General features: G+C 41.1%; 1 protein-coding gene and 1 long non-coding RNA gene across 8 annotated transcripts in view; one reads left to right on the top strand and one right to left on the bottom strand.

Annotated features, from left to right (window-relative positions):
- CLIP4 (CAP-Gly domain containing linker protein family member 4) overlaps positions 1-13,441 on the bottom strand; it is a 67,012-nt gene extending 53,571 nt beyond the window's left edge. For 2 of the 7 annotated variants that reach the window (XM_045978688.1, XM_045978689.1), the window contains exons 1-2: positions 13,274-13,441; positions 6,931-8,984 (exon numbers count right to left, since the gene is read on the bottom strand). In XM_045978688.1, coding sequence (XP_045834644.1) covers positions 6,931-7,063 — 133 coding nt within the window. In that variant the 5' untranslated portion in view covers positions 7,064-8,984; positions 13,274-13,441. The remainder of the gene's footprint in view (positions 1-6,930; positions 8,985-13,273) is intronic. The other 5 variants (XM_045978684.1, XM_045978690.1, XM_045978686.1 and 2 more) reach the window with 4 other exon arrangements.
- On the top strand, positions 11,022-20,055 carry LOC123925479. Its single transcript, XR_006815022.1, has 3 exons — positions 11,022-13,084; positions 14,376-14,468; positions 19,896-20,055. It is a non-coding gene; the product is annotated as an uncharacterized LOC123925479 (long non-coding RNA).
- The last annotated feature ends 7,822 nt before the right edge of the window (positions 20,056-27,877 follow it).

Below are 27,877 nucleotides of genomic sequence, written 5' to 3'. Positions count from 1 at the left end.
TCAAGAATTTTTATTCTAGCATCAAGTATAATGGCAAAAAAGCTGGGCTGAAACATCTCTCCATAAAGGAATGGATAGAATTGGCATATTCTATTTTTTGCTTTTTAACAACTAAAGAAATGAATTAGATATCTAGATCATGAGTTGATAAGGCTAGGTCTCAAAAAACATACAGATTGATAAATTAAGCTGCAGAATAATGTGCAGTTTCTATCATTCACATAAAACTACAAATACACAGAACAATACTACATATCACTAAAGTATGCTCATTTATGTAGTAAGCATCTAATAATATGGTCTGGAATTTTCATACTATATATAAGACATTGGTTGCTGGAGAGCAAGGGGAATAGGACCAAAAGAAAATAGAGGCAATTTCAACTTTAAGGCTTTCTTGTAACTAAAAAATAAGAGCTAAAGGAAAAAAATGACAAAAATGCTAATATTTATCCTTTCTGATGGTGGATACGTTTGGCTTATATGTTTGCTACTACTCTATTTTGTGCATTTTTACGATTTCCTATTTTTAAAAAAAGGAAAAACAATACGAAAAGCATCCCACACACAGTATCAATGAAAGCAGCAAACACGCCAATGCATGTGTGAGACTTCTTTATAGAAAACTGGAAGAGGAAAGTTGAGTTCAATGAAGTGAGACACATCAGGTTGTGGAACTAAAAAAATATCTAAAGCTGCCAATTTTAGCAAGAACAATTATTTAAAATAATTTCAATTCTAATCAATATCTCACCAGGATTTATTTGTGAAAGGAGATACAGAATAACTCTATGGTTCATCAGTAGCAGAGCTTTCCAAACATAAATGTAGATAGGAATCGCCTAGGGATGTTGTTACAATGTTAATTTTGATCCAGTAAATCTCAGGAGGGGCCTGGAACTGAGCTTCCTTTTTTTTTTTTTAGATTTTATTTATTTATTTGAGGAAGAGTGAGAGTGAGAGAGATCACAGAGGCAGAGAGGAAGAAGCAAGCTCCCTGCTGAGCAAGGAGCCTGATGTGTGGCTTGATCCCAGGACCCTGACATCATGACCTGAGCCAAAGTCAGACACTTAACTGACTGAGCCCCCCAGGAGCCCTGGAATTGAGTTTCTAACAGGCTGCCAGTGATGCCAATGCACCTGACTAAGGACCACACTTTGAGTAGCAAAAGATCTAGAAAGTAAATGTAAGATAAATAAGCAAGAACATTTGAGCTAAAAAAAGAAAAAGAAAAAATAAAATAAAACCAACAATGACCTGAGCAGGGAGTGGGGGCAGTAGCCCAATAAATAATAAAGCATATAACAATACTTCAGTAATTATATACTGAGGTCAAAACAGCAGACAGCTCATTTAAACAATAATGATAATATGTTAAACTTGTTGAGGACTTAAAAGATCCCAGGAACTGTTCTAGGAACCTTATATCTATATTGCCTTGTTTAATCCTCCTAATGACCCTATGAAGTAGGTACTATTATTGTTCTCATTTTATCAAAGAGGAAATAGAGGGAACAGAGAAGGGACAGAGAAAATAAATAATTTTCCTAACATCACACAACTGGTAAATGGTTGATTCAGGATTGAAGCCAGACCAATCCATAATCTTAATCTTGACACTATACTACATATTAACAAATCTAACTAAATCCCAAGCTGAAGCTTCCATACAGTGGGGATAAAAACTTTACTCAAAAGAAAGCAGGAGGGCCGGGAGGGAACTGTCCCACTTTATGTCAGGATGGACATAATTTCAATTCTAATCAAATCTAGTCATTAGGACTAGATTTTCCTTTCCACCTGAAACATCAAAAAAAAAAAAAAAAAACCCACAAAGGAAATAGATAAAATACAGTTTTCAAAGACACTGGACATCAAGGCATGAAAGATCATTATCCTAAGAGACAGGATACAAATAAGGTGGGTGTTACAATTGCTCCAACTATCTGCCTTGAGAGTTTCCAGGTCTCAGTGCAGAGAGAGGGGAAACCAAGAGAAGCACAGAAGACTCCCTGAGTTGAGGAGACAATACTGAGACCCAAGGAAATCCAGGGAGCTAGAATTCACAGAAAAGAATATCAGAGAGGAGAGAGATACACAGCAAGAGAAGCCCAAAGATCTATGAAAGGTCTTACTGAGTGTTTAATATATGCTTGTGAGGAAAACTTGAGGTAAGAGAAAGAACCATCCCCCAAAGGATTAAAAAGATTAGAGCTGGGGTGCCTGGGTGGCTCAGTCGGTTAGGCAGCTGCCTTCGGCTCAGGTCACGATCTCAGGGTCCTGGGATCAAGCCCCGCTGAGAAGCTCAGCTGGGAGCCTGCTTCTCCCTCTCCCTCTGCCTGCTGCTCTGCCTACTTGTATTCTCTACCTGTCAGATAAATAAATAAAATCTTTAAAAAAAAAAAAAGATTAGAGCCCAGTGCTCATAAAGGGCATAAAATAGTACCTGTTCAGATGAATGGATAAAGACAATATGGCACACGCACACACACACTGGAATATTACTCAGCCATCAAAAAGAATGAAATCTTTCCATTTGCAACAACATGGATGGAACTAGAGGGTGTTATGTTAAATGGCTTAAGTCAGTCAGAGAAAGAAAAATTTCATATGATTTCACTCATATGTGGAATTTAAGAAACAAAACAGATGAACACAGGGGAAGGGAAGGAAAAAGAAGACAAAAACAGAGAGGGAGACAAACCATAAGAGAGACTCTTAACTATATGAAACAAACTTAGGGTTGTTGGAGGGGAGATGAGTGGGAGGATGGGGTTACTGGGTTATGGGTTTTAAGGAGGGCACCAGATGGAATGAACAATGGGTATTATATGCAAGTGATGAATCACTAAATTCTACCTCTTAAACTAATAATACATTATATGTTAATTGAATTGAATTTAAATTTAAAATAAGTAAATAAAATAGAAGAAAAATAAAATAGTGCCTGTTCCCACAAAAAAAGACTAGGAAAAAATTCACAGGGCACTGGGTTGAATCCTGAATACTGAGGAATAATTGGCCACAGATCAGCACTGCTCCAGAACCACCTAACCAATCATAACAAGACCTGAAAGGGCCAAACTATTTCTAAGGAACTTAACTGCATCCCACAACAAAATTTAAGAATACTTACAGGAATAGAAAAATATTCAGCACCCAAGGTAAATTCACAATGTCTGGCATCCAATCACAGATTGCCAGGCATGCCAAAAAAAGGGGGAAAACATGAACCATAATCAGGGATAATCAATTGAATCAGACCTAGAGTTGAAACAAAACTATAATTAACAGAAAAGAACATTACAACAGCCATTATAACTGAATTCCAAATGTTCAAAGTTTAAGCGGAGACATGGATGACATGAAAAAGACCCAAATAGCACTTGAGAGAGGAGAACAACAGCTGTGATTGAAAACTGCACTGGATGAGATCAGCTGATCACACATGACAAACAAAAAGATGAATGAACATGAAGACACAGCAACTATTCAAAATAAAACATGAAAGAATTTTTTTAAATACAAAAAAAGCATCAGTGAGTTGTGGGACAACTTCTAGTGGTCTAATGTTCATGTAAACTGGATTGTCTGAAAAGGTCACGGGGCAGAAAAAAATATTTGAAGATATGATCTCCCAAACTTGATGAAAACTGAAACCAACAGGTCTGAGAAGCTTCACAGGCCCCACACAGAAGCACATAGAGAAAATCACACCAAGACACATCATAGTAAAATTGCTCAAAATCAGTGATAAAAGAGAAAATCTTAAAAGCAGACAGGGGGAACCAAAAAAAGAGTCATTACATTCAGAAAAAGAAAAATTACAGCAGATTTCCTATCAGAAATAATGCAAGTAAAAAGACAATGGAGCAACATCTTTAAGCACTGAAAGAAAAAACTATTAACCTAGAATTCTATACTCAGCAAACCTATTTCTCAAAAAAGAAGGTAACATAAAGATGTTCCTAGACATCTAAAAGCTGCAGGCGTTCCTCACCAGCAGATCTGCACCACATGAGATGTTCAAGGAAGCCCTTCAGGGAGAAGGAAAATGGTATCTCCTGGAAATCTAGATCTGCACAATAGAATAAAGAACACTAGAAAAGATAACTAAATGGGCAAATAAGATATGTTACCGTTACTTAAATCCCTTTAAGAGGTAACTCACTCTTTAAAGAAAAACAATAACAATGTGTCATGGGGTTTATAACATTTGTGATATGCATTCTGTGTAATCTGGATTCCAAAAATCTTCATATTGCCTTGCAGGGTAACCACCTGGAGAATCAACACTGACCTGCATGTCTAAGCTCTGGTTCGTGCGGCTGGTTTTTCTCTATTTCTTTGTTTTAATCTCATTTTCAGTCTCACATTCAATGGCTCTCATCACACTCAGGATAAAATACAAATTCCTTACCAAGGCCTCAATAATCCTGATTGATCTACCCCCTGCCTTCCTCTCCCATCTCCTCTCCTGTCATTCTGCCCCTCAGCCACTTTGCTTCTCAGCCACCATGGCCTTCCATTAATTCTTAGGATATACCAAAGTTTCTTCCCCAACCCTGTGCCTTAACATCCTATTCTTCTGCCTGGAATACTTCTCTCCAGGCTCTTCTTGTGACCAGGTTCTTCTGACTCCAGACTACCACCCCATCTACAACAGACACTCTGAATCATTATCCTTTCTCACAGCACCCTGCTTCTTTTCTCCACAAAATTCATTATAATATTTATGTTTTGTTTATTAATTTCTTGTCTTTCCCCACTAAAATGACTGTGTTCAGTCCCTGTACTATCCCTAGCACCTAGGACAGTACCTGGCACATAATGGGCCCTCAATAAATAATAAATACAGTTCAGGATGCCCCTTTACAAGGGGACACTGACTACACAATACCAAGAAGGAGACAACTAGAATGAAAAGGGTATAGAAATCCTGACACTGAGGGACTGGTGAAGGAACCAGAAACATGCAGCCTAAGGAACTACAGGCTAAATAAAAATATTCAAATTATCTCCAAACATTTGAATGCTATCATATAAAGAAGTATGTTCCAAATACCAAAAACAAGCATCAATTGGCCAAAGTTTCAAGAAGACATATTTTGAGTCTATATATAAAAACAACTTTATCACAACTAAAACTTTTTAACCATGAAATGGACTGTTTCGTTAGTTCCCCACTACTGAAGTTATCCAAGCGGCTGAGTGGTTACTCATCAGAGATCCTGAAAATATAACTTCTATACTAAGAAGTTATAAGTAGGGATAGTTGACCTACAGGTCGATTCAGATTCCAAGAATTAATTCTAAGCATACAGGCAATGTTTAATTTCAGTTTACAAAAGGGTCAATGGCCATTATCACCTTACATTTAATGTATTCATTCAACAAACATGGACTAATCAGCAAATCACTAGTTAGCCCTATGAAGGTAAAAAAAAAAACAAAAAACAAAAAAACAAAAAACAAAGCATGATTGCTACTCCATCCCAAAGAACTATAGCCTAGGAAAGGAAATAAGACAATTATGACTCAGGATAGAATGAAGTAAATGCCATAAGCAAGGCACAAAGTGCTTTAGTTAAGGTTTTTCCTGCATAATTGATTTTGTTATATCTGAAAATAAACCCAGTCCACATGTTATACAAGCTGCAAATAACTCCCAGGGTCCAGGCACAGGTTTTATGCAATACTTTTGATGACTGCAAGGCAGGCTGCTTTAGAACCTGAACTTGGAGATAATTATTAGAGTAGATATGACTAAAGAGATAAATTCGCCACTTAGTAATTTTAAATCTACTAACATTTAAAAATTGCATTTCTGAAAAAAAATAAAAATAAAAAATAATAGAAATTGCATGATCTCTCTGCCTCCAAAGACAATTTGAAATGATGACCCAATACTTTACTTGAAAAATTCTAACTACACGAGAAATGTAACAAATCTTTTAAATTTATCTCCTGGCTTTCTTTTATTCCTTTATCAATGATCTGATAAAATATAGTTCTGGGGAAAGGAGATTTAAGTGAACCAATTTATTTTTTTTTCATTTTATTTATTTTTTCAGCGTAACAGTATTCATTCTTTTTGCACAACACCCAGTGCTCCATGCAAAACGTGCCCTCCCCATTACCCACCACCTGTTCCCCTAACCTCCCACCCCTGACCCTTCAAAACCCTCAGGTTGCCCCAACCTCCCACCCGTGACCCTTCAAAACCCTCAGGTTGTTTTTCAGAGTCCATAGTCTCTTATGGTTCGCTAAGTGAACCAATTTAAATACAAACCAATCTTACTCCACATTCCAAGGAAAGGTCTCATACTCTCTACCTAAATACGTGGCTTTTTTTTTTTTTTTTTTGTAGTTTTACCGTATTTGTGTATACAATTACAATGGAAGACAAGTGAGACAGGATCCAAATTACACTTGCTTATGTACTGAAACACAAACTTGTTACATTGTCCCCCAAATCTGGATCATTTCAGCAGTGATTATTTGGTAAATTAGAGCCTAGCATTTCAGACACAGGAGGGCCCTTAGAGATGGCTAGCTCATAATATTTTGTTGTGTCTTAATACATGGTTTTTTTAAACAAGTCAGTATATTTAACCAAAATAAATACATCAATAGCAAAAGAATGCAAGATATCTAGCACCACTGCATTCTAAAAATAAGATCCTCTAAATCCATCATGGTGCTTAAAATGAACATTTTTACATAATAAAAATGCTGACAGCAAAATAAAGCATTTAGCTTAAGAGGCAGAAAAAAGCAATAAACAATTGTATTTTTGAAAAAGAAAAACTAGCAATTTTATGAAAACCATGGCAAAAGGTTTTAGGAAAGATTATGAATACAAAAAGGGCATTAGACAGAAGTCAAGTCTCCGGGCCGTAGGAAATACACACAGCTACTCAACATACCGCAGTCCGAAGGCATTGGTGCTGCAGAAATGGAAAAAACAACTGGTGTCTCAGAACCTGGAAATAAAAACGGGTATCTTCCAATCAAAGAATTTCCTTCTACTGGAAAATCTGGAAGGTCCTCTATGGTCATCTTCTAGAAAGCCACCTTTAATGAGAGAAAGAAAACACTCAATCTACTATATTTGTACGCAGCTTAGAATGATTGACTTCAATCACCATAAAAGCATACTTTCTTTTAATATATAACCTACCAATATTTTTTTAAGATTTTATGATTTAGGGTAATCTCTACACCCAGCATGGGACTCGAACTTAGAACCCTGAGAGCAACTGTCACTTGTGTTCTCGACTGAGCCTGCCAAGCATCCCAACCTACTGACACTGTACACTTCAACCCTCAAGAATCTCTTTTAGAGGGACACCTGGGTGGCTCAGTTGGTTGGGTCACTGCCTTCCACTCAGGTCATGATCCCAGCGTCCTGGGATCAAGTCCCGCACCGGGCTCCTTGCTCAGCGGGGAGCCTGCTTCTCTCTCTGCCTGCTTGTCTTCCTCCCTCTCTCTCTCTGACAAATAAATAAATAAATGAAATCTTTAAAAGAAAAAAAAATCTCTTTTAGAGAGGAAGGGGAAAACAAAACTTCCTTCTAGCAAACTGTTCCTACCTCTTTTACAGACATGTAATCTTTTCAGACAAAGCCCAGCAGTAATAAAAAGCTATGTATTACCCAATAATAGGTGAAAAATTTTTTTAAATGCTGAGTTAATCTAAATGGGTGATGTTCTCTTTACTCACAGTAACACTGGGACATAATATCCCTTGTAGATATATCTCTATCCGACGCAGGATCTGACCCAGGTTATATTACCTATTCTCCAGTAATAGCTCTTGTCATATGCTCATCACATGAAAATCATCTACTTTAGAATGTTCTCGTTGTTTTCCGAAATCCCAGAAAACTTCACCGAAAATGAATCACATCGCTTATACAAATATGGACCTAAGAGCTTACTGGTATTGTTCACTTCTTACGAATGTACAAGACCTCTTCAGTCTACCCCAGCAGGAGCTGGAAGGCCATGCCTTGTAAAGCACATCACTTATATTACCTTCTTCCCAGGGAGCGTAAGAGCTTAGAATCAATGTGCTCTAAAGTGGACTGCTATTGCAGCCCAGCCCATTTGGAAATGGCACAGAAAGCAGAGAAAATGTTAGTAAACTTGAACTAGAAAGGCAAAAAAGCATCCAGTTTCTTCTTTACCAAATCTTTAAAGTCTGAAGTATTGTGAGTCTGTATATGTTTTAAATATAAGCAAAAAACCATATTTCAAAAACTAAATAAAAATTATTTTCAACCATCTTAGTAGAAAGAATAAATCAAGATAGTTAACTGCTAGCTTACTCTACCAGCTAATGCGAGCCATGTATGACCCAACGTGTGTTCAACTGTACTTCATTCGCCAGTCCTCCATCTCACGTAACCATCTTTACTCCACCATCACCACCCTGTGCCAAAGAACAGCCACCTGTCTGAGCCAGCTGGCTCCTTGCCAACTTGACTCATATGTTTTCCAGAGAGTAGCAGGACCTGGTGAAGAGTACGGTGATTTCTTTTCCTCGTGAAGTACATGTTTTTATGGACGTGCGGACATTCTGTATTAAAGGACCTAACCCAGTGTTAACGAGGTTAAAGGAGCTCGAGTTCTCTTGCATGCTCAAGTTACTTCCCTCCAAATACTCTGAATCATTCTGACAGTAACTCTGCCACATAAACAGGGAGACAATAAGGAACCGGTACCGTACAGCAAGGTGATCTTCCTCAAATACTTCAGCTCCGAAAAGTAACACACGCCCCGAAGACAGCCCTTCTTCAATATTACGGCTTCTCAGTGATAAAAGTAACTCGGGATTTCTACGTTTTGGCCTCTACTTCGTTGGCGTAAATTTGGGCAAAGTGTTCTGAACAGTGTATGAAGCTTCCTTTGAAGTCAAGGAACAGAGGCAGCTCTTCTGCCCATGGGTCCTGTCCCTGTGCTTTAAAAAAACTTACCTCTTTGGCATCAAAAATAAATAAGTAAATAAAAATAAGAAAAAGTCAAGAAACAAAAGCTTAGTAACTATTAAGGAACCACTATGTACAAAGCACCACACTGTTCTAGATATTTTAGAGAATACAAACATGAGGAACAGACAGCCCATGCTTGCTCGGTAGCTTACCATCTACTAGGATGAATACAATAACCATGGACAATGAGATAGAATGGGATACATTCTATAACATAAGGGCAAGGGAACAATTGCCATGGGGTCTCCTGACAATCAGAAATGGTCCAATGAAGAAAGCATCTCCCCAGATGGGTCTTGAAAGATGAGTGGGCAGACACCCGGGGCAGAAATTTAAAAGACGAGCACGCGAAAGAAACTGTGGGCTGGAACTCGGGCAATCTAGGCACACCGTTAAGTGGGAAGGCTGTAATGGTCTCTAGGACTATAGTTGGGAGTATTTTATAAACCTGATCAAAGACCAAACCACTTAATTCCAGAAGCACTGGAAACCCCTGATTTTTTAAAGGGAGAGTGTCCTGATTCAAACTGTGTTTTAGGAAGATTAATCTGACTGCAATCACACTTTGGAACTCAGGTATGGTTTTTTATACTCCTAATTCTCCAGCCAAGTGATTAAGTGGCTATGTTTCTGAATTGGTTAAGAGGAAGCCACTTTTAAAAACCTCCCTTTCAGAGGATAGAGCTTCTCATCCAAAAATGTTTTTTGAATGAGATCCTGAGACCACCTGTCATTTCCCTGCAGGCTATGGAGATCCTTAAAGAACCGTATCTTATACAACTACAACTCGCCACAGAAGCTAGATTAGTGTCTTACACCTATTTATTACTCAAATCCTAGATTCAGGGTGGAAATATGACTCATTCAACAAGATGTAATAAATGTCGTCATTTTATATGTTAGGTACTTTAAGCCCGGAGAAGCTACAATATCACCTGATCGATGTACGGAACATTCTTTGTACTTTGTGTCTGCATTGCATTCTTCCCTAGTCCCATTTCCTTTCCTTTATGAAAAACTCAACAATCTACCTTTTGCTCACTTAAGAAAACTACATACCTCTAAAAACCCTGGTCAAGTTATAGAATCCTTTCCGCAAACAGTCTCTGGATCTGAAGATCTAGGACACCTGGGATCTGGATCAAACTTAGTCAAACCAGAATCCAATTCTCCAAACTGACTCAAACAGGAATCCCATCCTACACCATTACCCCCCAAACCAGCTGAGTAAGTGCAACTTGTAACATGGCTCTAATAGCTCATTTTTCAAGGATTCCTGGCCCATTCCCTAACTCAGAATGGTGGTGAGTGGAGATGCCCAGTAATTTCTTCAGAGTGGTTCAGGGCTAGTAGGCCTCACTAAGGAACCTCAGTGAGGTCAAGAGACTCTCTTGGTTTTATCTGGAATATGGTTCAAGGGCAGCATCTCTGAGCTACTCAACGAACACGGTATCTAAGCTGTGTCCACACAAGTTGGAATCATGAGGCCTTTCCATTCAAACTCATACTGTGTCTTGCCATGAGTCTTTATATTCACTAGACTCCCAGGAAAGTACTATAACTGAAAGAAGCATTTAAACCATATCTTAAGTATCCTTTAAAAATTAAAAATAGAAAAAAAATAAAAAATAGAATTACTACATGATCTAGTGATTCCACTACTAGGTATTTAATCAAAGAAAATGAAAATGCTAATTCAAAAAAATATATGCACCCTGTGTTTATTGCAGCATTATGTATAATAACCAAGATGTGGAAACAACCCAAGGGTCCATCCATAGATGAATGGATGTATGTATGTGTGTGTGTGTGTGTGTGTGTGTGTGTGTGTGATATTGGTCATAAAAAAGAATGAGATCTTGCCATTTACAACAACATGGATGGGCCTAGAGGGTATAATATTAAATAAGTCAGAGAAAGACAAATACCATATGATTTCATTCAAATGTGGAATATAAGAAACAAAACAAAGGAACAAAAAAGAAAAGAAGGTTCGGGGAGGTGGGAGCAAAAAGAAGGAAGGAAGGAAGGAAAAACTCTTAAATACAGGGAACAAGCCACTGGTTGCTAGAGGGGAGGTGGGTGGGAAGTGAGTGAAAAGGATAAAGAATATTAAGAATATATTTACCATGATGAACAATGAATAATATACTGAATGTTGAGTCATATATATGACATATATATACATATATACATATATATAACACTGTGTTAATTATACTTTAATAAAAGATGATAAAAAATGATTTAATGTAGAATCTCCAGTTACCCATTTATTTTTTACAGACATGTATCTGTTCAATCACTAAACAGGCATTTATAGTATTTAATACTTAGTGGGCTGTGGGCCCTAGAGAGATTATTAAAGACACCTGCCCTCAAGAAGTTCATTTAGTCACTCAACAAACATTTACTCAGCATTTCTACGTTCTAGGCTAAGCATAGTGAAGGGAAAGAAAATAGGTATGCCCTTGTCCTCATACAGATTAGGGCCTAGTACAGGATTCCTATCAGAAAGCTGTAAGTACTGTATAGTTGTAACAAGTGCTGGATTCAAGAAGGCCAGTGGAAGCTTCCTGAAGGACTAAAAATTTATAGCTGCGCTGTCCAAGCAGGTAGCTTCTAGACACATGTGGCTATTTAAATTAAAAAATCAGTTCCTCCATTGCTCTAGCCCCATACGAGTACTCAAAAGCCACAAGTGGCTAGTGCCTACCCCACTGAAACAGGGCAGAAACATTTCCCTCCTTGAAGAAAGTTCTACTAAATATCACTGAAACAAAGCAGTGCTGCTCAAACTCCAGATGAGAAAATAATAGACGGCAAGAAACAAATAAAGGTTAACAAACAAAACGAGCCAACAGCAGCGCAACTGATTATACATAATTAACAAGGGAACAATAAGCCTAAAAGTAACCAGATATGTGTAGGTTTAAACAGGGAGAGCTGATTCTATAACATAAACCTCACTAGTACATGTTTCAACATTAGAGGCGTTATAAACGGACACCATATAAATATCACTTTTTTAAAAGGTCCTGCTGGTGGGAACTGTATCTGGTAAATCTGAAATATCTGAAATAAATACTACAAATACTATGTCCCTTGCTAAATCTTCCATAAAATCGAAATAAAAAATTTTCATTACATTTCCAAATCTGATCTTACAGCCCTAGTAGTCCATTATCAAACGAAGGTATTAAAAATGCATATTAATGTTAGCAAAGTAAGATAGAACCAGGATGGTTTTGCAGATAGAAACGCAGAAAGCTAGACTTCTGCCATTTTCAATTCCCTGCTTTTCGTCCACCGTTGCTACATGTCCCGCACCGCCTGATCTGTCTTTTAGACGACTTACTCCAAATTTTGCAGAAGATTCACAAATGTCAATGTGAAAATGAAGTACAAGTATTTGGGGGATGTTTCCAAGGAGGAGAGTGCTTCCTGACTCAAATATTTCAAAGGCACCGATTTATACTATGATATTGCTACAATACGAACCACAGTCGAGCTGGGAATGTAGAGTAAGTTACTATCCCAGGAGAATATCATCCTCTGATACATATCAAAACATTGTCTCAGTTTAAATCCAAACTGCCTCTTGAGTCTCTGGGTGAATGAACAACCTGACATCTAAAAGAAAGCTGACATTATAAACCCATCAATCTACTCTACAAGGATGAGGTCTCAACCGTGTCTCTGTGTAGAGCAGGTCTCCGTGCAAGGGCTCCGCCAACTTCCCTTCCCCATTCCCACGACTTAGAATTAAGGAATCTCGGGATGGCCAAAGACCGGAAGCAAAGTCATTGGGTTTCGCGTCGCATTCGCACTGGCACAGGTTTCTCCAACAATCTCCGAAGCCGGGGGAGGCCCGAGAGCCGGGAGGAGGCCCGCCGCAGGAAAAAGACGGAGGGCGGCGCGGCGCACGCAGCACCTCGGCGTGCGGGTGGTGCTCCCGGGGCGCCCCGGCGGCCGGGGTTGCGGCGGAAGGCGGGTAGGGGGTGCGCAACCAAGACCCCGCGCCGCACCTCATCCGAAAGTTAAAGCGCCCGCCTGGAGCGGAGGGGAGAAGCCCCCCTCCCCGAAGGTGGGCCGCGTCGCCCCCGCCCCCGGCGCCGCCCCAAGGAGGCCTGCGGGCGCCCGCGACACCTGCGCCACAGGACGCGGCCGCGGGGCTCCCGGCGCCTCCGCGCCGCCCTCCCGGAGCAGCCAACCGTCCCTTGGCCACCGCGCCCCCGCCCAGCCGGCCCGGAGCCCCCGCGCGCTCCCGCCCCACCTGCTCCTGCGGTCCTGTCGGGGCGGCCGGCCGCGAACGCGCAGAAACGGAGGCAAGGCCGAGAGGCGCGCTCCTCCGCTGGTCTCCGCTGTCCCGCCGCGCAGCGTCCCGCCGCGCAGCCTCCCGCCGCGCCGCTGCCCGACCTCGGCCGGCCCCTCCCGCCTGCCGCCTCCGCGCGCGCCGAGCCGGGCCCCACGCGGGGTCGGCGCGCGCGCAGTGCAGGCGCCCCGGCCGCGCGCAGGCCTCGGCCCCAGCCCCGCGCACGCGCCGGGACCCGCTGGGGTTCGTGGGGGGGCGGGGGGGCGGAGGGTGCGGAGGCAGGGAGCGTGCCCCTGTGCTCGCGCGTCTCCTGTCTGCGCCCCCGCGGCCCCCCAGCCCACGCAAGGGGGGCCTCCAGCTCGGGACAGTCTGGGTTTAAGCTTGCGTGGAGGTGGTGCTCCTGTGACATTTCCACCGCAGCTCGAGGGAGGCTCTGGGAGGAACCCCGCCGGGCCGGGGCAGTGAGCGGGGGGCGGGGGGGAAGCTGCCCTTGGCGCGCTGTATTTCTCCATTAAAGCCCTAAGCTAACCCCTGGGGCTAGGAGCGCCCCCGCGGGCATCTCAAGGGTAGCGATGGCGTCTTCCCTGGTTTGGGGCTCCCCTGTGTCTAACCCTGTGCATGGCCCGGAGTAGGTCCATCAGCCAATTATCTGTTTGAAGGTCTTACCGTGAAAAGCCTACTCAGTGGTATACCCGGGTTGAATAATTACAACCGAAGGTGTCAGTGTAGAGGCAGAAGAGGAAACTGGAGTAGTCATTCCAGAACTTTATTCCCCCTACTGCTTTGCTCATTTCTTACCTTTGTCTCTCTTGGTCCCTGGCCCCCTCCCCCGAGAGCCAGAAGGTGGTAAAACTGTTGACAACTAACACAGGTAAATGCTGACATCCTGGTTCTCCATCATGCAGAGAAGGAAAGGTGTTGCCTGACACTTAATGAATCCCCTTAACGAAGGAACTTAATGAGTCCATTGTTTCCGCATGACTGAGGTTTATAACACTGAATCACTAGTGTTACACCATAACAACTCTCTCTGAGGCCTTTTTGTTCTGGCTCTGATATACAGATGACTACAAAGCGCTTCTGTGTTCACCAAGCGCAGTGCCTGGCCATAGCAGATGTTGAACGCATGAACGTCTCTGTGTCTGCAGGAGCAGAGGTAAGTGCTGGGGGCCCACCAGAGCATCTTTTCCTGTTTGAATCATCCATTCCAGGGACTAGAAAAGGCCCCCTTCCAGTGGCTCGAGTCTCCCTTACAACATCCTTCCACCAAATGGCCATAGTTGAATACCTTCAGTAACCAGGAACTCACTTCCTTTGAAAACAGCCATTGTATCACAGATCAACCTCGTTGACAGGGTCTTCTTACCTTCAGCTAAATCCAGCTCTCCGCATCTCCTTCTTACTGGCTTTCTAGCCTGGGAATCTCCAGATCATGTCTGACTCCAATTCAAGGTATCCAGGACAAGCATTCCCTACCTCCTTTTAAGAAACGGTCAAGATCTACCAGCGTGTTAAAGGACTCTAAGACGTACCCCAGCTTGTCTAGAGCTTGCAAATGAACCGGAGTATCCTGTTGCATGCAGAGAGGATAGAAATTCTTACCTCTTTCTAGGTCCTATGCTTCTTTTAGCATAGCTCAAAATATCAAAAGACTTGTTTGCAGGAGTCCCATTACATTGTTAAATGGGGTGGAACATACTGTCAACTGAAATCCGTAGAACTTGTGCAATATTTAAACACCGTGGCCATCCCACAGTCCCTGGTCAGCTGCCAGTTTCTCTGTGCGTGCAAGTTCAGCATCTTCATGCACTCTCGGGGATGATAATGGGACACAGATGCTTCCTCCCTTTGGGGCTTCCACCTCCCTCTCCCTGATCTCATCTTACCCCATTTTTGTCTGACCCTACCCACCTCTTGAACTGGTTGAAAGAAGGCAATCTGCCTTTGGTTGGCTTTCAGCAACTTTAAATGAGTCTCATTGTCGATGAGCCACAAAAACTCAGAAAGATCTGTGCGTAACAGAAGTTTCCAGAGGTATACAGTTCACTTTTATTGCTGATTTAAGTTATCCCTCTGAGACACCACTATTAGTAGGTGACAGGGTGTGGCTAATTGAGTTGTTTTTAACTATAATAAAACTTTCTGTTAGAACCAGCCAGGTCACTGACCTTTTCTGCTACACCCAAATACAAAATAGTTGAGAGGCAATATCCTAGGATACCAAGCCGTTGGGGGGAGATTCTCCTACTCACCCAGTTGCCTTTGTCCAAAAACAAAACAAAACAAAACAAAAACACAGAAAACTGAGTGTACACCATAAACCATCATTAAGATGGTTTATGGGGTAATACTTCCTAGAACACCCCATGGATCATACAAGTATGACTGAGTATTGCCCATTTAACAAAAGTTAGACTGAGGAGTGACATAGGGCCAGAACCTGGAACTTGAACCATCTAATGAGATGGGAAAGCATATGGGGATATGGTCCAGCTGCACCTGCAAAGATGCAGTTATATCTAAGGCCCAGCAAGGTCCCTGGACATCAAGGGTTGTCCTAGGAGGGTGATCAGCATTGGTGATCAGCACCAGCGTGGGGAAGGGGCATTACTGACTGACTGGCCCTCACCAATGGGATTTTACTGCCTTCACTTTGCAAATGAAGAAACAGACTCCAGGAGATTGTAAAACTTGCTCAGGGCACCCCAGGGCAGAAAAAGATTCAAACCTAAGTCTATCTGATGTAGGGTCCTGTGTTGATCCACAGGATTTTGTGTTTTGTATTTTGTATTACCTGCACAGGGTCTCCTTTTGTGCATTCAGGACTCAGAAATGCTGTGTCACACAGCATGGATCATTCAGAAATTCAGGCAGACAGTCAGAAAGTCAGCATCAACTGCTGGAGATTTACCCCAAAGATACAAAGGCAGTGATCTGAAAGGGGCGCCTGCACTGCAACATTTATGGCTGTGATGTCCACAATAGCCAACTATGGAAAGAGCCCAGATGCCCATCAGCAGATGAATGGATAAAGATGTCACACACACACACACACACACACACACACACACACACACACACTGGAATATTAGCCATCAAAAAATGAAATCTTGCCATTTGTAACAACATGGATGGAACTAGAGGGTATTATGCTAAGTGAAACAAGTCAATCAGAGAAAGACAGTTATCATATGGTATCACTTGTATGTGGAATTTAAGAAGGAAGAAGAGCATAGAGGAAGGGAGGGAAAAATAAAAGAAGATGAAATCAGAGAGGGAGACAAACCAAAAGAGACTCTCTCTTTTTTTTTTTTTTAAGATTTTATTTATTTGACAGAGATCACAAGTAGGCAGAGAGGCAGGCAGAGAGAGAGGGGGAAGCAGGCTCTCTGCCGAGCAGAGAGCCTGACGCGGGGCTCAATTCCACGACCCGAGATGGTGACCTGAGCCAAAGGCAGAGGCGGAACCCACTAGCTACCCAGGCGCCCTGAGGCTCTCTTTAAAAAAAAAAAAAAGAGAGAGAGAGAGAGAGCATGAGCAGGGAGAGGGGCAGAGGGAAAGGGAGGAAAAGCAGCAGACTCCCTGCAGAGCAGGAAGCCCAACTCAGGCTCAGTCCCAGGCCCCTGGGATCACAATCGGAGCCTAAGGCAGATGCTTAACTGACTGAGCCACCCAGGTGCCCCGCAAAAGAAACTCTTAACCATAGGAAACAAGCTGGGGGTTGCTAGAGGGGAGGGAGGGAGCAGGATGGGGTAACTGAGTGATAGACATTAGGGAGGACACATGATAGATATTAAGGAGAGCGTTGGGAGTTATATCCAACTGATGAATCACTGAACTCTACCTCTGAAACTAAGAATACACTATATGTTAATTAATTGAATATAAATTAAATTTAATTTAACTTAAAGAAGTAAAATAAAAAGAAAGTCACCATTAAAAAGGTCTCTCAACAGCTAACAGGACCCAAACCATGAGAAAAGGGTTGGGTACCTAGGCAGGAGTAGACCAATTCACTGCTCTTCTGTGGACTGAGATATTGGGAAGGATATCATATCATTCACAGGAGAAGAAGACAAGGGCTCAGTTTCCAGACTCTGGTTGTACAGGGCATTGGGACCATAGAGACATTCAGCTATCAGAATTGGCATGTCAGATAGACACTGACACCAGCTAGCAGAAGTAGTTAAATGCAAAATATCAGAGCACGGAGTAGAGCCCCTAAAATCTTTATATTTGCAGGTGCTAGGATCATCAGCATATAAAAGCTAACAAAATCAACTATTAGAAGTAATAAGGGAGTTCAAGAACGTTGACAAGTGCAAGATCAAATGCCAAAAGTAGTTTCTTTTATATTGGCAGTAAGTAACCAGGAAATAAATTAGACAATAAGAAACACAATAGCAATAAAATTCTAAAGCATAATATCCAGAAATTAACCTAACAGCTTGCAAGAACTTTACGGAGAAAATGTTAAAATTCTCTTTAAGGACATAAAAGAAGATTGAATAAATGAAGCTATGCCATGCATAGGATGTCTGGACATTGTAAAAATCCATTTAATTTCTAAATTCAATATTCTACCAACCAAAATTCCAGCAGGAACTCAAACTTTAAGGAGCTTCAGTAAATTTATAAAATACATAAGGAAAAATAAAATGTTTAAAGGGTAAGTCAGTTTTGAAAAGCATGAGCCAAGAGAGGAAACCTGGCCTGCCAAATATTGTTATTACCACAGTACTAAAAATAGTGTGGTCCTAGTACAGGAACAGATAGAACAGAGGACTCAGAAGCAGACCCATGAGACTTCAATATATAAAAAGGTTGTACCACAAATCAATGAGAAAAATACACATTATTTAGAAGATACTGTTGGGGAAACCGGCTTAGTTATATGTCTACCATATACAAAGGTGAACTCCAGGTGAACTAAAGACCTACATTTGAAAGGTAGAAAAAATGTAGAAGAATATCTTTATGAATTTGGAGTAGGGATTTATTTCATAAAACAAGACTGCAAAAGCACAAACCTTAAAACAAAAGCCTGGGAGATTTGACTCTATCACAATTAAGGCTTTTTTCCAATGAAAAATACCATAGAAAAAGTTAACAGCAGCTGACAAATTAAGAGAAGATATGTATGTTCAAAAGCAGTTAGGGATTAATATCTAAAATATGGAAGGAACTTTTAAAAGCAGGTCAACAAAAAGAAGTCAGAAAAATCCAATATAAAAATGAGAAAAGGATAGAAATGGGCCATTCACAGAAAAGCCAGAATGGCAACCTTAGGAGAGATGCTCAAACCACTAGTGAAGAGAGAATAGAAATGCAAAGGATATGGTACTACCTGTAGCCACCATATGCTGGTGTATTGAAAAAAACAGCTGTCAGGGCCGGGGTGGGGCGGTCCTCATTTTTAGGGTTTGCCAACTTCTGTGGTGCCAATACACTCACCCCTGCCAATTTCAGGCTACAAGAATGAGGCCATTGAACAAGGAATTCTGAAGAAATGTGTTCAGTCTGCTCTCGTGAGCCCGTTTCAACACACCGCTGCTTCACCCATCCACTTGGCAAAAATTAGTCCAATAGTCCCAAATACTGGGAAAGATACGGGAAGTGGGAATCCTCATGCACTGTTGATGGGACTTTAAACTGGTAATACATTCCATTGAGCAATCTGGCGGTATTTGGTGAAAAAAGCATCAGCATGCTTTATGACTCAGCAATCACCCTCCTAGAGGGAGAGGGGCAGATAGAGAAGGAGAAGCAGACTTCCCACTGAGCACAGAAACCGACACAGTGCAGAGCTCTATCTCGCAAGCCTGAGATCATGACCTGAGCCGAAACCAAGAGTCAGAAGCTTAACCAACTGAGCCACCCAGGTGCTCCTCCATGTAACCTTCTTCACATGGCTTCTAGAAAGCCATTCTCTCATATACTAGACGATCTCATCTAATCCATGGCTTTAAATGCCATCTCTATTTTCATGATTCCAAAATTTCTATCTCTAGCCCTGAACTTCAGACATATCTCCAACTGCCTACTCGACATCTAATCTGTAGTGTATTGTAAGCATCTCAAATATAGCACGTTCAGAATAGAACCCTTCTCCACGAACTTCCCTTGTCAGTAAATGACAGCTGGAGTCTTTTGTTTGCTCCCTGGAGTCATTCTTCCTTTCCTTCATAGTTCTGGTTCCCCAAACCAAAGTCCCATTTTTCAAAAAAGCTCATGACATCATTTTTAAAAGATGCTTGATTATTATTTATTTGAGAGAGTATGAGAGAGCACAGCATGGGAAGCTGCAGAGGGAGAGGGAGAGGGAGAAGCAGGCTCCCCACTGAGCAGGGAGCCTGATGTGGGGCTTGATCTCAGGACCCTGGAATCATGGCCTGAGCTGAAGGCGGACACTTAACCAACTGAGCCATCCAGATGCCCCTACCCATGACATCATTTGTTGTTGAAGAAATTTATCAATACCACGAAGTCTTTACAAAGCAACAGTCACTGGAGACCCAGGAACTTCCTCCTACTGTCACCTGGTGTTATTATCCTCTGACCCATCTTCTTTCCTTTCTCCAAGCTTTAGGGGGGGACCTGCCTGCTGAAGAGGATACACAAACGGAAGACACCACAAGCCTCATTATCTGAATCCATGGGTCTTATTCCTGGTTGCCTGTTGGAATCCCTAAATATCTTTCACAAAATAAACCCTAGAGACTCCCTCAAATATTCTAACTCAACTGGCCTGATTTAAGAGTCATGCTATTCTAAAGGCTTATCATCTCTTTTGTTAGTCTGATTCCCAAAAAAGACACTAACAAATGATGTTTTCAAAGCCAACCGGTTCCTGTGTAGGAAACTACTTCCCAGGCCCTCCTGTTGGTGCCACTCCCAAATGCCATGTGACACAACCACTTTTAAAAGTCTTCTTTATGGGCCAACATAAAGAAGGAACAAAGGGAATGTTTCATGGCATCAGGACTGAAACTGCCAATTCAAGAACTAAATTTTTTAAACTGCTCAAAGCTTTGGACACCGAGACACTTCCAGAAACATCTTTGGCACACAGTAATGGCATCAAGACAGTTTCCACTGGGATGTTCGTTAACCAAGCATCTAGATAGATCATTTACAGAAAATGTGAAGTGTAAAGGAATATCGTAAACCCCACCATGAGGATGCAATAAAGCCAAATCCAAAATGTGGGAACTTCTACAGGGCAGATAAACTAAGTCCCATAGTCAAAAGGGAACTAAGGGAAACTCCTATAGATCAAAAGAGACATAAGAGCTCTATCCACAACCTATAATGTGCAGAGCATTTGAATCTGGATGCAAAGAAATGTAAAAAAAAAAAATTATATATATATATATATGTATATATATATATATATATACACACACACACATAAATAGATAGAGAGAGTGAGTTGAGGAAATTTAACCAGAATTGGACATTAAATTATATCAAGACATTTTTGTTAATTTCTTTAAGTATGAGAAGAACATTGTGATTATGTTATCAAAAAGTCCTTATCTGTTAGAGATTCATACTAAAGTATTTATGATAAAATGTTTAATGTTCAGGATTTGCTTTAAAGTAGCCCATTAAAAATAATTGTGTGATTGGGAATGCACATTAGTCCAACCACTGTGGAAAAACAATATGGAGGGTCCTCAAAAAATTTAAAGTTTACTATACAGTCCCAGCAATTCCACTTCTGGGTTTATACCCAAAGGAAATGAAAGCAGGAGTTTGGCAAGATATCTGCACTTCCATGTTTATCACAACATTACTCACAATAGCCATCATATGGAAACAACCCAAATGCCCATCAATGGATGAATGGATAAAAAAGGTGTGATACATATACACAATGGAATATTATACAGCCATGAGGAAGGATATCCTCCCATTTGCAACAACATGGATGGACTTTGAGCAATTACACAAAGTCAAACAGAGAAAGACAAGTACTATATGATATCACTTTTACGTAGAACCTAAAAACGTTAAAACTGTAAAAATTAGAGATTACCAGGGGATGAAGTTGGGGGGGGGGGATAAGAGTGATGGTGTTTAAAGACATAATTTTACAATGACTAATAAATAAGTTTTACAGATATAATGAATCTAGACAATAATGTATTGTAATTATGTAATGTGATACATATCACTAAATTGGCAATCATACAACAATATATAAATGTATCAAAATAACATGTTAAACCAACAACACCTTAAACCAACAAAATGTTACATGTCAAATTTATTCAATTAAAAAATGCGTGCATGATGAGAGGGATAGATGAAGCAAGAATGACAAAATGTTGATCATTATTAAAGCTGAATTTAATTCAGCTTATTATTCTTTCTTCTTTTGCATAAATTTGAAATTTTTTCCATAATAAAAAGCTTCAAAGAGAAAGCTCCAGAGGGCAGTGATTTTAGTCTATTTCTGTCAGTGCTGTATCCTCAGTACCTAGAACAGTACTTGGCACATAATAAGAATTCAATAAATAATTGTTGATAGAAGGGCCCAGTTCTTTAAGATCTCAGTCTCAATATAACTGTGTAAGTTATATATTATATAACTATGTGTAACTATTATGTCCAAGGAGTTTAGAAATCACAGAAGTTGCCTGTGTTTCACAGGCACGCACACACTCTAAAAATGGGAAGTTTTCATACCTCTCTAAAGCTCTATCAAGTTGTCTTTCCAGCAGCTGCTTACAAAACCAGTACAGACTCATCCCTGTTCACTGTAAGCCATCAGCTGCTTAATAGCATCTTGATTAGGGGGTAAGAGAATGTCAGACCCGCTGGAGCTCCCCACGTGGGTAGAGAGCAGTTTGCATCTTGTCAACAATGTGTCAAATGACTCACCTAACAAAGAAAGCCATTGACAGACCAATTAGCTGGTACTGAGTCATGAGAAAGTCTTGGTGGTGACTAAAACCTGCATCGATAATGACATGGGTTCTGACATTCCTCATCTAACCGTATTTGCAACTGCAAGGAATAGTTAAGGCAAAAATAAATGTGAATTGCATTTTTAGATTCACAAGAGGCTCAACCCAAGAAGAATAAGTTACAGTTTATCTTTTTAAGGCCCATCAAAAAATCCTGTGCAGTGTCTGTCTTTATCATCATCAAAACAATCACAACCATAAGCACTGAACGACACTTAGAAAGGCAACCAAATTGCCATACTGGTCCATCAAATCACCAGAAATAAACTGAATGCTTCCCAGCAGAAGGGAAGTATGGACTCTACCGCAGTATAAGATTAGCCCCATGTGTTTTAGGAGAAGAGGAAGAGTGTTGGGGCTGCAGTTACACAATGACCTGAGTCAGTACCCCAGAACCATCTCTCCCAGGCTCTGTAAACCTAGCAGACCACTTAACTTCACTGAGACTTAGTCTGTCCTGTTGTAAAATGAGATCATAAATACCTGACTCTGGGGCACCTGAGTGGCTCAGTGGGTTAAGCATCCCACTCTTGATTTCAGCTCAGGTCCTATTTTCAGGGTCATCTGCTTGAGATGTTCTCCCCCTCCCTCTTTCTTTGCCCCTCCCCCCACTCACAAGCTCTCTCGTGCATGCGTGCTCTCTCTAAAATAAATAAATAAATCTTAAAAAAAAAAAATATCTGCCTCCAAGTGTCATGCATTCAAGGCCTGACTCCAAATGGGTGCTCAGTAACTATCTGGATGAAAACTATAGCGTGTATTCTTGAACCATGAGCAGGAGAAAAGAATACCAACAACCTGTCAAAGAAAGTGTTAGTCCTAGGGATTTCCCAAGAGGGAGAGCAGTTTGCAGGAGGGGGTGATCAGGGGGAAGATTTCAAGTTCAGCCTTTCTTAACTTCAGTTAAGTGGGGAGGATGATGAGCTCCCATTACAGAAATGAGGAACCAGCATTTACTGAGAGTTTAATAAGTGCTATGCATTGTTCTAAGCACTTTCATGAATTATTTTACTCCTGAAGGAGAAATATCATTTTAGTTTCACCTTCCAGTTAGAAAAATAAAGGCCTAGAGTAGTTAGGTAGCTTGCTCAAGATCACACAGCAGGGGCAACTGGGTGGTACAGTGGGTTAAGCATCTGACTCTTGGTTTACACTCAGGGTTGTGAGATCAAGTCCCACATGGGGCTCTGCACTGAGCATGGAGTCTGCTTAAGTTTCTCTCTCCTCTCCCTCTGTCCGTCCCCACCCCCCACAATAAATAAATAAATCTAAAAAAAAAAAAAAATAAAGTCACACAGTAAATAGCAGAATCAGGATTTGCACCCAGGCAGTCTAGTTCAAGAGATTAAACACTTAACCACGATGCTTTGCAAGAGAAAGGATGGGAAGCAGAAAAGCTAACCATATGTTTGAAGGATGGAAAGGCATAGAGCTTGTGGTATAGACTGGTAGAGAATGAGCTGGAAAGGGAGTTCGAGGCTAGACCAACGATGACCTTGAATGTCACACAAGGAGGCTAAGAGGCTGTTGTGGGCTTGAAGAAAAACCACCAAAGAATCTGCCAACGATGTTCAAAACAGAAACTCTTACCTAAACTTTATGCCCCATATCTGTTACGCTCTCTTAATAAAAAGCCTGAAACAAAAGCACACTTAAAAATTCAAGCATTTTGAAGTGAAATTTAACAACGAAGAATAAACTTGCCTTAAGAGTGTCAGCCTTTATCAATTCAATTTAACTAGTTCTTTTAAATAGCAAATTATTTTCACAAATGATTTCTCCACAGACAGCTTAATTTAACTTGGTAACATATGCACAGTAATGACCTGCATTCGAAATGGAGACAAGTTAGTTATACAGATGGCGTTGGGGAACGGAAATCTATTGTTTTCTGCCTTTCCCATCGCACCCCATTAACCACTTTGCAGCATAACAATAACACCTACATATCACCACTTGGTTACCACTTCGTTATTACATAATAGTGTAATAACATAATGATCTTTTGGATATGTGTGCATTGCACAAAAGCACAGTCCTGGGGGGGAACTCCAGCCGCTTTGCTTCCTTGGGTGCTGTCCAACCACAAGGTGCTGACGGACTTGCTTCCCACCCTGTTGCCCTCCACGTCGCTCCACACCATGATTTCTGTTTCTTCAGCCTCACCCAAACCCGACCTCAGACTTCAAAACAGGGAGTCTCCCAAGGTTCAGCTTGTCAAGAGAGGCACCACACGCCTACCGAGGAGCTATATTTTCACTAATTTAGAGGCATTATTGCTCGGAACAATAGCCTAGCGCCTTTGTAAGCAAAGGCCAGTGACATCATGGTCATTTTTGTGCCTCTATTGCAAAGGCCACTGGCCGTGCCCAGGTCTCAGTTGCAGGTAAGATTAGCCAGCCTCAGGCACAGTCCACACATTCCTCAGCTCCTGCCGTCTGAAGAGGCTCAAGAAAAGATGTGTGGCCTCTGAGGGGAGCTTCTGGCCTTTGTTTGTCAAGCATTTACTAAATAACTCTTGGTATCCGTAAATACCATTAGATAGTAGATACCATTAGATATTAGATAATACACATTAGTCTTTGGGGACTTTCTAACCTGAGAGCAAGAAATTAAAATTCAAAAAATTTTATTCTGGGGAACAGAATAGACTCCCAGATTTTGAAGTCAGACATACGGGGTTTGCCTGGAACTAGAAACGGTTTCTGGGAAGTGGCACTTTCAGTTTTAAAAGCCAGGACACCGCCAAAGATACCAGAACAAGCTGGTGACCCTACAGACAGATCAAAGTTCAAATTTAATGAGCTTTGGGACCTTGAACAAATAAAATAACCTCTCAAAGACTCAGCTTCCTCTGGGGTGCCTGGGTAGCTCAGTGGGTTAAAATCTCTGCCTTCAGCTCAGGTCATGATCCCAGGGTCCTGGGATCCAGCCCTGCACTGGGGTCTCTGCTCAGCAGGGAGCCTGCTTCCCCTCTCTCTCTGCCTGCTTCTCTGCCTATTGGTGATCTCTGTCTGTCAAATAAATAAATAAAATCTTAAAAAAAAAAGACTCAGCTTCCTTATTTATAGAATTGGTATCATAGTGATGTGGGAAACAAAGGCAGAAGAAAAAATTAATCAATTTCCTTACTGCCTACAGTCTGTGGACAAGTCCTTGAAACAGGCAGAGTGACATTCCTCTAGGGACTCAACTGCCAGGATGTTGACACTTTGCTAAGGGCAAAAGGCAATCCTATCCCAATCCACACTTACCGCCACCCCAGGATCCTATAAACCTACTTTAACATAAAAAAATTCTTTGGAAATTACTTTTATCTCTAAACCCCCCAAGATACGTGTTGGCAATCATGTCCCAAGCATTTGGCCCACTGATATACATCTGAAGATTTTTTCATGACTGGGGTTTTAATAGATGATAATATTTTCCCAACAATAGCGAGCCCCCTCAAGTTTCTGGAAGTCTTGCTTCCAAATTCGTTAGAGACTTATGCTATCCTTAATCCCCTCCCAACTTTAAAGTCTATAATGGGCCACTCCTTATGACCCCGGTGCAGCTCTATCTGCCCACCAGCCCCGCCCCCATGCTTCAATAAAACCACCTTCTTGCACCAAAGATGTCTCAAGAACTCCTTCTTGAATGTCAGCTTCGAACCCCAATGTCTTTTCAACAGCAATCATAGGACCTACTTTATCACATATTTCTTGTAAGAATTCAATAAGTTATTGTATTAAAAAAAAAAAAAACTAAACACAGGGCCTGATGCTGAATAGTTTCTCCAGAAGTGTGAATACTATATATATAATCAATAATTATAAGACAGTGTATAATGAGAGGCTCAATTAGTTATTTTAGCAACTAAAAAGAAAAATCACATAAATAAGAATTGGAGCATAAGAAAATGTTCCATAGTGGTAGGGTTGATACATAAAATACAGACAGCCTGATTAAATTTGAATTTCAGATAACAAGTACTTTTTTAGTATATGTAGCAAATTATTTTTTTAATTATTATCTATCTGAAATTCAAATGTGGCTGGACATATCTGGATATTTTATTTGCTTAAAATGGTAAGGAAGAAGAGAAAAATGCCAGGCAGAGGGATGAACATGAATGGCAGTGGACCCAACACAAGGGCAACGCATGAGATAGTCTTGTAAGTTTTTAGAGGGAACATCTTAAGATCCAGGCCAAAGAGCCTAGATTTGAGGCAGAATTCCTGGGAGAGTTGGAATAAGGTGCCCGGGTCCTGAGATGACGTAGGGATCAAAAGGAAGGGATGCTTCAGAATGAAAGAGCCTTTGTGAAGGGAAAGAATGGATCTGAGGTTTTGACCCCAAGGCACTATGACAGGGAGTCTATCGTCAAGGAGATCTGGTATGTGGCTGTCCTTACAGTCAGGTGCCTGGCCTGAACTCAGGGTGGAGGTGGGGAGCGGGTGGAAAAAGTGTCAGATGATGAGAAGTGAAGGTAAGTTCAGGTCTGTGGAGAAGGCATGACTGGAATTCTGGATATGAACTTGTCCTCTCCCTGTGAACACTTCTTTGAATCCCTGCAGTGTCATTCCTGGTGAACTGAATAAGCAATTACATATAACTCTAGAGAGGTCTCATGAGGTAAGTTAACTCAGACCAAGAAAAAGAAATTAAAAAAAAAAAAAATTAGGGCATTTAATGCCCTCCTTGCTCTTCCCTTAGTTGTAAGAAGAGATTAAAGCTTTGGAATTCATACAATTCCTTCACAGGTTTTCCTCCCTCCTGAAAGACCCCACACGGATCTCCTGCCCCCCAGTAATGACTGAGTTCTTCAAGGAGAGTGAGTTCAATGCAGCCAGCCACTGAGGGGCTTGGGGAACTCGGGAACTTCCCTTGGCACCTGCATCACTATTTTTGAACTCCCCAGTAGGTTGCTTTTTTTCCTGAAGTGCATATGTGAAATTCTAGTCTTGGGACAAATGAAAAACCCACAGCCCCATTTGGTAGTTTTTCCCCAGAAGGGCAGTACTTCTCTTTAGAAGTACTTCCTGGAGTGAACCTGTAATTCTGATTCGAAGAAACAAGTGGTTCAGAATATCTGCCTTGAGGTATATGTGAAACCAAAAACCAATGGTCCTAAAAGAACCAGACCCAAAGGACCTGCTTAGAAACTCACCTTGAAGCACATTATCAAGTTCTGATGACTCACATTGACATTCTTCAAGGTCATATCCCAACTCTGCCCAACGTGATAAACCATTGCTACCTCTGCATCTTGTATGGGCCATTCTTTCTGCTTACATTTTGCCTGCAGTCTACCTTCACCTATCAAAATCCTACTACCCTTCCAGAACCTTCTTACATCTCATCTCATCCATGGAGAGCTAGCTCTCTAATTTCTCCCATTTCACTAAAGAAGGACACATTTCAAAACCCAATTATATGCTATTCTGTCCACTAGTCACTCATATGGAAGCATTTTCCCCTGCTTTTCCAGTGAGGCTGCAAACTCCAAGAGGGCAGAGAACATTTCTTTTGTATGCATAAAAGCATTCGATACCTACTTGCTGTATTAAATTTAAAATTGAAAGCTGCAACAAATGTACCACATTAA

The sequence above is a fragment of the Meles meles genome, chromosome 15 (genome assembly GCF_922984935.1).
Source record: "Meles meles chromosome 15, mMelMel3.1 paternal haplotype, whole genome shotgun sequence".
Lineage (NCBI taxonomy): Eukaryota > Metazoa > Chordata > Mammalia > Carnivora > Mustelidae > Meles > Meles meles.
Note: the sequence above shows the minus strand (reverse complement) of the source record. Positions and strands in the feature narration are given on the sequence as shown.